Source organism: Corvus hawaiiensis, chromosome Z (assembly GCF_020740725.1).
Source record: "Corvus hawaiiensis isolate bCorHaw1 chromosome Z, bCorHaw1.pri.cur, whole genome shotgun sequence".
Taxonomy (NCBI): Eukaryota; Metazoa; Chordata; class Aves; order Passeriformes; family Corvidae; genus Corvus; species Corvus hawaiiensis.
The window spans coordinates 40,252,798-40,266,681 of record NC_063255.1 but is presented as its reverse complement, the minus strand read 5'-3'; the positions used below and the strand labels follow the sequence as shown (position 1 = coordinate 40,266,681).

Here is a 13,884-nt window from a genome sequence, read left to right as displayed (position 1 = left end):
AAACTTAAAAAAGCATTTATACCTTCTTTCTCATCCACACCACTCCCACACACACTGTCCCCCAACCCCCAATCTTCAAGGTAGATTCTGACCCCCAAGAAATCTTTGCAAAACCTACATTTATTAAATTTATTTTGCAATATGCCCAGTTGGTCCCACAGGTTTACTGTAAGTATCATTATAGATGGTCTCATATCATGGAAGGATTAGGCAGTAATACTACCTTTGCTATACATTTTTCTGTAACAAAAGTTAAACAACAAAAAATTACTTATATGAGGTTTTGTCTTCGCTGCCTGTATTGTCTTCCTCTTCATCACTCTGATCAGAGAGGTGGCAGTGAAGGACTTTATCTTGATCTTCTATCTTGCTCAGTATCATCTGTCTGCGAACATGGAATTCTGCCATTATCTGGGCCAGGGACAAGACAGGGGGGCTGGTATACCCCTGTCAAAAAGCACATGAAAGTAGTCATGGGTAAAAACAGTTGCAACAATTTAGCAATTCTTTACTTATATTCTAAAAAACATTTCAACACTTGAGCTTGTAAGCAAAACTACAGAGGTTTTCTATAGTAACTCTGAATACCTTTGTAACAAAAGGTTTTGCAAGAGCTTAGAGGACTGGTTCCAAACGTGAAAGAGGGCATTGTTAGTACATTGTTATGTACTCAACATACTGGTAAGAATAATCATTCATTTTTTATAATGTTTCATACTTGAACCCTCAAAACCCCCAGGAAATCATTTGGGGGGGTGAAAACACGAGAGCCACAGCACTTGTAGGTGGGAATTTTGAGCCTAAATATTTTGGATAATTGTGGCATAACAACTGTTACAAAACTAATTTTTCAGAGTCTTCAGTAGGAAATTAAGCAGCAGCATCTGAGAAAGCCACCAGATGTTATCATGTCATGTCTAATCATTGGCCAGTAATCATTACAAAGTAGAAGGGGGAAAATTTGGGTAAACATTACCTTTTGGATCTTTGTCCCTGAAGGCAGGTGAAGGGGGCGTAGCAGGTTTTTTGTGAGTGGGACACTGTAGGGCCTCCTAGCAAATGCCACGACAGCTGGCCCATCTTCATAAGCACTTTGAGAATCTAAAGCTTTCACATCTGTAAACTTCTCTAATTTCAATTTTAGCTGGTCAATGAGCATTTGCTGTTCCACCATTTTCTCAGTCTCATGGGGAAAAAAAACAAAGCAAAAGCAGAACTGAGCTCCGTATGATATTCACCACTTCTAATTCCTCACAAAGGTCATGAATCTTGTAAATCACCCACTGACCCTAAATTATTCTGCAGGGCACAGGCAAATTCTGCAACAAACTGAAAATTCTATGACATGTCACCAGTCTCAGCCCCCCAGTCCCCAATCCAGTAAAGTTTAGACACATTTTTGTTCAGAAAGACCTGCCCCTGGGTTACAGAAAGACCTGTCCTGGGTTTCAGAAGGAGTGCCAATGTTCAGTGTAACCAAACTGAGTATTCTACTACCCTCCATGCCATTTCTGACAAACTGTTAATGGTGGGTTATTTGCAGTAGGTGCCCAGTGCATGTCTTACATCTCAGGCTGCAAGCTGGGTGTTAAATAACATAAGGGAGAAGAGGCAAACCCTGTGAGCAGTGGTGTTTCTTTTTCTTTACAAATGACACTGCAGTGATAACTCTGGGGAAGCACCAGCACAGTCCCACACATCCTGAGGGGGCCATCCCTGCCAATAGGCCATAATGGCTCCACAGCACCACCATAATGGGCAGCATAACGACTTGTGACCAAGGATTCCCAAAATTATCCTATGACTCACAGGATTACATCATTCCCATTGTGAAACTGCCTGCCCTGGGGGAGGTGCTGAGTATTCCCCCTGAACCTGACCATATATAACTTGGGACACCACCACCCCTGGATGGATCCAGAGGAGGACTAGAACTTCCACAGGATCACCGCTTTTGACTGCAACCATCACTTCAACAGGACTGCAATCACCACTTGATAGGACCACAACCACCACCTTGGCCAACAGGGTGCCCGGTTTAGTCTGACTTTATGGGTCTAAGCCAGTTTTAATGTGTATCATTGCATTTATTGTAACCTTTCTATTAAATTGTAACTCTGACCTGAAATTTCTCTCAAGGTAGTTGTGTGAGGATTTTTTTTCCCACTGGTTTACTTTCAAACCAGCAAACCCAGTTTAGTTACATTAGCCTATCTAGGCATCTAGTGACAAGTGAATGACATAATTAGGAGCTCATGCTTGCTTTATATGTATGTTTATGGAGAAATAAAATGGGAATTAAACAAACATTTTCAAGTTAAACTTATGGTCTGAGTCTTGTTAATGAAACATGTATATGGGCTTCCTCTTCCTCTTTGAACAGTTCTACTTTAAAGATTACTTGCATTAGTAAACATAAACATGTACATGATCCCAAGATCACGTGCTGTTTTTTCTTGTACCCAGCCTCAGCTTTGTTGATAATGCTAGTTTGGAGACCTTACCAGCTTCTCCTACAGCATTCTCCATACTTTGTTCAAAAGTACTTATGTTACCTAAACTGACTGTCTTGGGGTGACTTTATGATGTGTATCCCATATCGCTGCCTATGCCCAGAAATTAATTCCTGTGCCTTTCTATGCCTCTAAACTGAGCCTGAGAGGGGGAAGGAAAAAACTGAGCAAAACTTTTTCAAAGCAGTTTGCAGCTTGTTCAAGGTCACAGATAGCAATGCGTTTTCCCCGCTGCGGAAGGGGAGGGAGGAAGCACCCGGCTTGCTGCTCCCAGGACAGATTTTTGGCCAGTGGTTCAGCTGCTTTTTCTCCGGAGAGAGACTGAGAGTTGAATTTTTCCTTCCCTGGAATTTCGGATTTTCTCCCTTTTCTACTGGACTGTGTGATTGCTTCAACATCAGAGCACATCGGGAGGACTTTCCACCGGGCACAGAGGGCCCGGCCCTGGACCAAGCCCCAGCTCCAAGGACACCAAAGGGAGGACTCTAACACTTTCCCAGGTTTTTCTCCATAGCGAGAGATTTTATTATTTAGCATCATTTTCCTTTCTCGTGTGTTTGTTAAATAAATAGTTTTTATCTCATTCACTTTCCTTTGAGGAAAATTTATTTTTTTCCCAAACCTGGTGGGGGAAGGGTGGTTGTGCCTTCTCAGAGTATATTTCTAAATTTGGCCAAACCGGTACACTGATTCATCCATAAGGCCAAGATAATAAGGATTTTCATCTCACTCTATTGTTTTTGATACTTTTTGAAGTATGGTTAAAATCTGGCCTAGCAACAACAGTGAAATTGAAGAATAGCTCATGATACATTCTGCATTCTTCTACTTCAAGTAACATGTTTTTATTCATTCTTTATGTTGTTGTCTTATATTGAAAGTTCCTTCCAAACAAAAATATACATTGCCTTGCAAGTTGAGATTGTGTTGGAATACAATACATATTATTCCTATGTCATAGAAAATAGAATATGTGTATGAATATCATATTTGTTATCATTTTGGAAGAAGTAACAGCCAAATGATTCACCTTGAAGTTATTTGTCCCTGGGACAATTGTACATACAACTCCACAGTGAAACACCCATTGCATAAATACATATGCGTATAAACATTTTTACCTCCTACCTCATACCTGCTACTCTTAGAGTCCTTATTCTACCATGTATCATTAAATTACATATGCCTGTGAGTACAATGTAAAATATTTGGCAGAAGCACTTGCTTTTCATTATTCTATCTACATGTTATTAAATAGAAGTGGCAGTTTAGCGAACTAAATGCCAAAAGGGTGCCTGAAAGCTCTCAAGCTTTGCTCCTGTCTCTGATACTGAAATAACCTTCTATCTACAGTGACAGTTACTTTGTATCCTCCAGCATTTATATAAGTATTATCACAGTATAAGTGGACACTGCAGTGTACAGACTAAAAAAAAATCTAGCCAGAAGTGACAGAAAAGAAAGAAAGTGACAGAGGAAAGAAAAAGAGCATGACTAGTTTACTTACCTTTCATGCACTGATTCTCCCCAAGCCATCAGCAAAGAAGAAGAAAAAGGAGAAAAAGTATAATAAGGAGAAGAGCACTAGCTATCCATGTTTATTCTTTTCTCTTTTAAAAATTCATATAATAATTTATCTGTCATTCACATGTCAGGAGAATGCTAACTATTTGCAGTCTTCTTGACCTTGAAATGTTATGCACATACTAGCCATCATAATTTCATTAGCAAGCTCAAGATCTACAGAAGGAAAGAGGCAAGCAGCCTCTTTGTCACTACCTCACTTTCAACTGTGTCACTCAGTTTTCTCTAATGGTAAATGATCAGAAAGTTAAGATGGAATTCTGTCATATAAAGTCAAAAGGGGACAATACTCTAATTCTTAATAAAGCTATAACAAAATAAGTTTCTATACAACTTTTCAATTAAAGCGTTCTATAGGATTTTTATACTCTTTTTTAGTTTCTAAAGAATCTTTCAAAGTCTTTCAAATCCTAAACTATTCATTGTTCTGAAATTCCTTAACAATGATACAAATCTGTGGAGAGGGTTGTGTGTTACGCTTAAGGAAGCATGGAGAGCATGAATGGTTCACTTCAAGTTATACAGGAGGCTTGTGGCACAGCTAGGCTCATATACAGTCTCCAGGAATCACATTACTGTGATGCATCCACTAGATAAACTCAACTCATTCAGTGATACAGCTCTAATTCAAATAAAATTTCCCTAATATTGACTGGTAGTCAAGTAAAAGAACTCTGAGGCACCCGTTTAATGCATTCACATGGTAGAAGGATGCTTCAATACAGGTAAATGTGTACCAGAGGAAAAATACCTGTAATCTTTGTGTCTCTTGAGCCTCATTTAAAAATTCCTGTTGTTCTTCCTTTTCTTGTAGTAATGTCTTTATCTGATTCTGCAGTATCTGCACTTCATGATTCTTCTGGCTAAATAGTTCTTCATCCATAACTAGTACCTGCTAGATAATAAAAAAAGTTCAGCTGGGCAAAAGGGATATTATTCTTCCTACAATTGGAATATAAATCAAAATAAAACCTCATTTGTTGTTAAAAGACATGCCCAGAACTGCAAAATCTTGAGGTATGTATATCAAATTGTCTAAATTGTTATCTGCAGCTTCTAGCAGCTAATTCTTTACTTCTGTTTCATCTATTGATTTTGTTATGACAAGTTTCGTTCTTCCAAAGGAAATAATGTACTCATATCCAAACCTAATTTACTGAAGTATATATTAAATTGGTTGTCCCCTGACTGCTCAGTTCTTCAGCAGTCCCCCAGCCATGTGGCTGGAGCATAAAGATCTCCGGAAACTTCTATCAAGAATCGGTCCCTATTTCTTTCCACGGGCCTCTCTGTCTATGGATGTTGCAGGAGACCCCACTGCAACACTACTAGTTATTAAATCTGTCCATATGCAAACCCTGCTCTAGAGTCTGTACTGTCTCATTTATTTTAGCCTTTCTCTAACCATCTCTTCCTGGCTGTGGATGGCATACTCACCTGGGGAAGTGTAAGTTTAAGCTCAGCTCTTACACTGTTTTGAACCTGGCAAACTGACATTTAAAACAAGCCACAGAAGAAAATCAAGAAGGAAGAAAGAAAGCTGTAATTTAGATTGATTGAGAACAAAGAAAAAATTTGTTTATGCACTTGCCTGATAACAGCCTATAGGTTTATCAGTTTGGTTGCAAATTAAAAATGGGTTGAAGTTACAAAATTCTAATTTGGTGGAGCACTGCCTTCTTCCAGTACATGACAAACTCAAATTAGTTTTTCTGAGGTGTTCATCTGGCATCAGAACTTCACTAAGTTTCCAACTAGTGTACAGTTGGTTTAAGTCATAAAATTAATTTTCATTTGAGGTTCTGTTCATTGCACAATAATTTTTGATGTTCACAGCCAACATTTTAACTAAGCACATCCAATATATGTACTTCCTAAATGTATATGGGGATGTTTCCAAAAAGAATTATTTATTTGATCATGTGTCAGTTCTGTTAGGAGACATTACCATGCTCTCAGAGGGTTGAGAGCTCTTCTCGCCATAGGTCACTGTCTAGGACTATTAACTGCTGTGAGAGAAACAGCTAGTCAGAGCTACCGATATGACATGATCCTTGTGGGATATCTGCATGCTAAGACTCCCAGATGTTGTTTTGAAATTATCACCTCATTTGGAAAACCATAAAGAAGTATGATGTCACCAAAAAGCAAAAGTTCATATTTAACACAAAAGCAAGTGTTAGCAAAGTGATTAGACAAAGAAACCTGCAAATAATTTAGAAACTCAGTTAGCTAAAAGCATGGCAATGGGAAAGGAAATACAGGAGGTTTTGTGAGACCATAGCTGAAGAAATACAGTTTAGGAAATTACTAAGAGATAAGACATGAGACACACCTGTAACTTTGTAATATTAGACAGACTAGCCATATTACATACATAGTATTAGATAATATTAGACAAAAGTTGCAAAACTTTGTCCCTGGGCTATCTGTAAGTTCACTGATATATTTGAAAATTATCTGTATTGTAATTATATCTGTAATGCTTTTGACAGAGTAATATATCTGCAGGATTCAAAACAATTTCTAAGTTCACAGGACAACTGTTGAGGGTTTCCCTGTGTACACAACTAAGCACATAGCCATTCCCTCACTTCTAAGCCCCCATCCCCAAGGAAGAGTAAAAGAAAGAAAACTTGTGGGTCAAGACAGAAATTGTCCAGTAAGTGAAGGTGAAGTGGAAGAACAGAGAAAACAACACAAGTAATGCAAAGGTAGTTAATTAATGCAAAACCAGTCACTCACTGCCTCCAAAGGGTAGACTGATGCCCATTAGCTCTTGAGCAAAAAGACAGCTAATATAACTAAATCCCCCTCCTTCCCCTTTCAATCTCTGAGCATGTTATATGGTGTGAAATATCTCTTTGGTTGATTTGGGTCATCTGCCTGGTTGTGCTCCCCCTGTCTCTGGGTATACCCCCCTATCTATTCACTGCTGTCACCGACAGAGAAAGAGAGTTCGTCCCTTGATGCTGTGCACACACTCTCCAGCAAGACCTAAAATAGTGGTGTTTTATCAGCACTGTACTGGTCAGAAATGTAAAACATGGCAACCTGCAAGCATTTATGAAGAAAATGAACTTTATCCCAGTCAAACTTAGTACAATCTCCACTCCAAATTCCACACCATTTATGTCATGCTCAAGCCCCACACTATACAATGCAACCTTATTAACCATCCTTCCTTCCCTTCTCATCCTTTGACTTATGCACAGATATCATTCCTTTAGTCTATAGGCCACTCCTGTAAAATACCCATAAAACGTCCACCGTGTTTATTTAGTCCATGACGTGTGTTCTGTCTGGTTACAGTGATCACTCAGGACAGGAGCCCATGCTATGCTGGAAGAATTGTTGTATGATCCTACAACAGCACAGTCCTTCCATGGTGTCAGAGACTGAAATGTTACCACTCACGGGTTAAACATTGTCATAAAGATTTTTGCACGTTTTGACAAAACTGTACAACAAAGCTGCACCACCAAAGCCCAAACTTTGGGCTCCTGACTGAAGCCCTGAACTGTGAGTTAAACTGACTAAGGCTATTTGATATAAGAAAAGTGACACTATTTTTCAAAGCATCTCAGGCCTGGGAAGTAATGGATAAGTCTGGGAGAGCATTCACAGAAGAGCCAAGCCCAGCAGCTTCTGGGTGGAGGCTGTAGCCCCAGGCTTATCTGTTGCCAGGTTTGCACAGAATCTCCCCCCACCAAAGTGGGGAGGAGGAAGGTTTCAGGTGAATACGAAAACCTCTGGTCAAAGGCACCTCTTTCTCATCTTCTGCTACACAGACTAGCTGAGCTGTGGGGCCCCCACCCCAGGAAAGCCACATCTATGGGACATTCACGTGAGCAGCAGCTGAGGGGGTGTCAAGGTCCATCAAAGGTCCCCCTGAAGGATTCTTCAGACCCTACACCAGAGGACTGCACATGATGCAAAATGATGCAACTGACACAAAGTCTTGCAAGGGACAGTGTCAAACCTGGCCCACCCTCAGGCATTCCTACCTGGTCCAAATGTATATTAATCCATTGGATTCTATGCTTTTGGTGAGGGACCCTCACCACCAAGAAGACCAGATGGAGTGGATCAATGAGACATTGTTAAGATCCATGGAGGGATGGTATGTTTCTACTTAATCTGTCTCTGTCACTTTTCCTGTCCCCACACCCCACCCCCCCCTTTTCTTTTTTTTCTTTTTCCTTTCCTTTCCTTTTTTCTTTTCTCTTCTCTTCTTTTCTCTTCTTTTCTTTTTTATTCTTTTTCTTTTATTTTCTTCTTTTTATTTTTCTTTTCTTTCTCTTTGCCTCTTTTACTGTTAAATAAAATATATCAATTTTTTGGTATCGACATATAACCTCAGTTGGTTTTAATCTCGTTTTGGGGAATAATAGAACCTCAGAGCTCTTTCCATTTTATTCACAGAGAGTTCTCTTTGCTCCTCTGTGATTAGAGGAGATGTAACACCTGGTACAAGCATGGGGTTCAAATCCACAGGGACATAAGTCCATTGAACCAGTATCAGAAAGAGGAAGGGTCTACTGCATCTCAGGAATTGGTTGACAGCAACTGGAACAGTAATCTTCCTCAAAGACCCTTTTTAACCACTGCTTTTTCCCCTATTCACGTACAGAGTTCCAGGACCAAAATAGGTGCACCGCCCAACTTCTCATATCCTTTTCACAGTCATGCAGATAGAACTGCAGGGTGGCATGGGCCCATGGTTCCCTCTCCCTTAAGCAGAGGAAATTCCTATTCATAGTAGCCAATATGCTGGCTTGGCCAAGCAAGGAGGTAAAGAGATTATTCACATTATATTTTGAGTTGCTAGACCTTGTGTAACAGTCTTTCCACAGCTGAGATGCAGGCCCATAACAAGGAGAGGGAATAGAGCTTTTGAGTAAATCACTAGGGCTGGCAAACTGGTCTGTACAAAGTTGGTGCCACAGAGTCAGCCTAATTCAGCCTTACAGGGTTGCTGTCATACGATGACCATATGTTCTGTACAGACTTCTGCCACTCAGCTCATGTGCACTGTATATTGTTTGCGTCTTTCAAGGCCTGATTATTGTCTCGAGGCCTGATTATTGCCCATGTCACTGCAGACCACCTCCACCACCTCTAATTCCCTCAAACATTAAATATGTTCCTCTGTGACAGTCCACATGCCTTACTAGGTGACAGACAATATCTTCCTTAAGAGAGTACTTTGTCTTCATGCTCAATAGGAGTTACCTCTGGAGTTTGGAAGTGGCCGATCCTCTTCCAATCCCTCTGTCAATCCCACAAACCCTAGCAAAGAATCCCAGCTGATGTGTTTCCCTACCTTCTAGTTCCAGACTGTTAGCCCCACTATTCCAGCTCTGGAGCAACCAGGTAGCAATTAGGTCATCTTGTCAGGCAAAATCTTTATACATTATCTTGCAGCTAGGTCATGGATAGGGACCGGGTAGCTTCCACCTCTTATGATTTCTGTCTCTTTCCTTTCCTATCCTGGTCCAGAACTGGCTTCCTGTTCTTCCTCTCTCTTCTTCTGAGCAGGAGCTGCTTCTTCTCTTATTAACTTGATCTCTGCTTCCACTGTTTCTTCTTTACTACAAGATCAACTATTACAGTTGAAGGTTCAGTCTCTGGTTTAGTGTCTGTGTGGCCTCAGACCAAGAGATCTTCTTAGTCTCACACCACCACAAGCTTGTTTGTGGGCTTTTAGACCAGAACCTCTTGTATTTCTAAGGGCAGTAGACACCGACTTGATAGGCATGGGGCAGATCCAACACAGCTATCTGTGGATCACTGTGTTTCACCTTCGCTCCTTCAAGTGATGTATTTGTTTGATGCCTGTTCAGGCATGAAATCACAAGCTGTCAGAGGCAGCAACGGCCCTGTGCTCCTGCCCAACTCCTCCCATACATACTGACACCCCAGGAATCAATCACCTAAGAGCATGTTCCTGTGTGGCAACCCCCAAAGAGCTGTTTAACCTTATAAACAATAATCAAAGTCGGGATCACAACACATCAGTATGAACAGTCTGATTACATAAGGATACTGGAGGAACTCTGAAGCCACTACATCAAGGCTACAAAAAACTGTCCTGGAGGAGAGGACAGGATAGGCGCCACTTTTTCCCCTCTCTGCACAAAATGTCTCAGAGAAGAAGAGGAGAAAAGTACAGTTGCTGGTTTTATCCATGAGGTGATTCTTGGAGTATGGGGACATCCACAATGTAAGACCCGAGTACCAGATTAGGCTGATAGCCAGTGGTTTAGTCATAGCTCTCCCAAGCAAAGGAAAATAAAGTGATAAACAGCAAAAAAACCAGCAAAAATGCATTTTAATGACTATCTGAAAATGGTCATTAATGGTTCTTGGAGGTTATTGTACAGCTAGAAAGGAATTAGACAGCTGAATATTCAAGGACACACACAAATCAGTAGCCAAAGCAAATATGCAGCTTCATGACCTGCAACAGTCATTCATCAACTTAACTAAACAGGCATTAATAGCTACAGGTTTAGTCTAGCACACACTAATCAAATCTGTTATTATCTTGAAGGCCTTGAGCCGCAGGTTGGGTTCCAAATAGACTGTGGTGGGTTACCCCAGTAGGTTGCTAAGCACACAGAGCTGTCCTTTCACTTCCCCCTACCCCCACCTCCTAGGAGAACAGAGGAAGAGCAAAGGGAAAGTGAAAGCAAGAAAATTTGTGGGTCAAGATAGAAACTGATTAGTAAGCGATGATAAAGTGGAAGAGAGAAAGAAAACAAAACAAAACAGATGAAGGAAAGGCTATCGCCCACCACCTCCCAAGGCTGACTAATGCTCAACCCGTTCTGGGCAAAATACAACTAATCTCCCTAAACCTGCTCCGGTCCCTTTTTATTGATGAGCATCAAGTTATATGGTATGAAATCTTTGATTAGTTCAGGTCATCTGCTTTGTTGAGTGTTTGTGTCTCCCACTATTCATGCACCCTCCAATCTATTTACTGCAAGGCAGAGGCAGCAAAAGAGAAGGCCTTTCACTGTACAAAACACGGTTCAGCAAGAGCAAAAGCATTACTGTGTTATTATCATTGTATTGGTCACAAATCTAAAACACAGCACCCTCAGAGATCCTATACAGAAACTAACTCCATCCCAGCCAGACCTAGCACACTAGCATAGCTAAAACCAAAAACCTAACAGATAAAACAGCTCAGCCTCAAGAGTCATCTTGAAACTGACTAGAGGAAATATGACATTACTTCACTTATCTCTGTTGTCACTGATTGTGTATTCAAACATCCATTAAAATAAACCCATGTCCCAGAGATTAGCCGAACAAAATTATACAAAATTGTAAATTACTTGTCAAATTAAGTACAGGTGACAGTTTTATTCATCTTTCAAAATGGAGTTTAGATTTTGGCAGATTGCTTTTTCACTTAGTCATTTAAATAAACAGCTTATAATTAAATACCTGACATTTCTTCAGTTCCCTCTTCAGCTGAAGAATTGTGATGTGATGTGGGTCTGGGCTGGTCTCAGTCCCTACATCCGTTTCCTGGATGGTGAGAGCTTCCTTCCTTACGTTCTGTACCATAGTGATCCAGCTCTGCAACCTGTCCCGCTGACTTCTTCTTAAGCTAACATCATTGTTCAAATCAACCAGAAAGGGGAAAGCTTCATCTACACAATTTCTGTAACTGAAATATTGAACCTGAAGGCGGGTGAGCTGCTCCTCAAGTGAACCGATACGGGCCTTTTCTTCATTTAAGTCATGTAAATGCTGATTACTGACCTGCTGGTTCTGCAAAGCTTCCCGAAGCAATCTGATTTCAAGTTCCATTTCATCAATGCGGTCTTTTTCTGGGTTGTAATTAACTACTGGTTTATTTCTAATGTTTTTTGCTCTGTTGGCATATTTGAGGGAATTTAAAGATTCATCAAAGTCCAGTGAGGATGGACTTATACATGTTATCATAACAGTCTTGGCATTTCCTCCAAGGGAGTCTTTCAGAATACGAGTGATTTTAGCATCCCTGTATGGAATATGTACACTTTTTCTTTTTGGGTCTCCAAGGGCACTGATGACATTTCCCAAGGCCAAAAGACCACTATTGATCTGAACTGATTCTTTGAAGCGTTCACCAGTATTTCCAGTCTTTGCTACCCTCTCTGATCCTGCCAAATCCACAAAATGAAACTTTGAAGCGATAGAATCCTGTGCAGCATCAGTATTATTCTGATACTCTGTAGACTGCTTCTGACAAATACTGATGGTAAAAATGGCATGAGATCGACTAGAGTGCTCATTCATCTGTGTTGTGCCTCTGTGACGAGCTGCATTGCCACTTTCCAGCAGGCTTATCACTTCATCTGCACATTCTACTTGGAATTCCTTAGCACCGACAATCACTTCAAACACCAAACCAAGTGAAAGTAAGAATAATTTAATTAATTCTAAACTCTTCAGCAAAAGTTTACAGCAATAACTATAAACATGCATTAGAGAAACATACAAGCCTGAATTATTATGAGGTCATAGCATATAGCTATAGAAATAGAAGATACAATACGTGAAAAGCTCTAAGGATATTTTGCCAGTTAAAAAAAAAGACTAAAAACCATGAAGCTTTAGTAAAAATGATTCCAAGTCTGTACTAAGAGCAGAATTTCTATTCTGAATAGTGCAGATAGCTGGGCCTTTGGGGCAGGTATCTGTTAGTAAACTAATAAAGTGTACGTGTACTTCTACCAACTACTTCAACTAATCATATTTTTTATCATCTTTTTCTTTTAACGAAAGATGGAAAACATCCTAGCACAATTTACTGAATCTGACTCTAACTGTTATTAAAGAAAATAAATAATTTAAAATATATTGTGGGATCCTTTTGAAACAATGATATTGTCTGTAAGACTTGTGCTAAACTAGTGCCTTCTCCAGCTACAGACAAAAAACCCATGACAGCTCAACACAACAGTATAATAAAACTAGAGTAAACACAACAACTAGAATATAAAGAAAAAAAAAAAGCCAAACCTAAAACAGATTATATACTTTCAGAATAAAATATCTTTGATGTGGATTCTTCTAGCATTTTCATGAAGTGAACAGGAAACCTATAGGGCAAGTGTTAATCTAGAAGCCTCCAAAAGTATCTACTCCCCCTCCTCTTAATGAAGTCGTCTTTTCCACTCATTTCATTGTAAAAGGAGAGCAGATATTTACAATATTATTGACTTAACAATTGTAATTTCGAAGGGAGAAGCAATGGTTTAATCTTAAAATATGTATTCAAGAGAATAATCACATACTATTTTGTTTCTAGACAGTATTTGCAGAAACAATAATTGTGTATTTACCATTTGTTGCCATTTCCATCCATATAATAGAACATCTATATTGCGCACAGGCATCTAAACCCCAAACTGCTTCCAAACAGCTCAACTGGGTTTATATTCTGAAACTTCAACTTTTTTTTTCCTTTTATTCATTGGTAATGAGTAAGCACTTTCAAGAGAAAACAAGACTAATTTGGACACAAACTGAAACCCAAACCACCAAAGTTTAGCGCCGAAATCCTACCTGTATTTCCTTTCTCATCTTCTCGGATATGTAGTTCTTTTACAGAGGTCTCCAAATCCAACAAATCTCGAAGTTCTTCCTTGTAAACCTCTATATAGGATACCTTCACATGGAAATTAATATTATGGTGTTCAGAAATATGCTGAAATAATTCCTGAATAGCCCGTGGGATTATGCCCCTTTCATCCACTGAAACTGATGCTAAAATACAAGC

At 39.7% G+C, this 13,884-nt stretch overlaps 1 protein-coding gene across 10 annotated transcripts in view; it reads right to left on the bottom strand.

Moving 5' to 3' along the window:
* Window positions 1–13,884, bottom strand: part of KIF27 (kinesin family member 27) — a 31,177-nt gene that overhangs the window by 13,342 nt on the left and 3,951 nt on the right. For 7 of the 10 annotated variants that reach the window (XM_048291161.1, XM_048291155.1, XM_048291157.1 and 4 more), the window contains 5 exons: window positions 13,671–13,871; window positions 11,559–12,496; window positions 4,849–4,992; window positions 977–1,183; window positions 272–447 (listed from right to left, as the gene is read on the bottom strand). In XM_048291161.1, the coding sequence (XP_048147118.1) occupies window positions 272–447; window positions 977–1,183; window positions 4,849–4,992; window positions 11,559–12,496; window positions 13,671–13,871 (1,666 nt within the window). The remainder of the gene's footprint in view (window positions 1–271; window positions 448–976; window positions 1,184–4,848; window positions 4,993–11,558; window positions 12,497–13,670; window positions 13,872–13,884) is intronic. The other 3 variants (XM_048291162.1, XM_048291164.1, XM_048291163.1) reach the window with 3 other exon arrangements.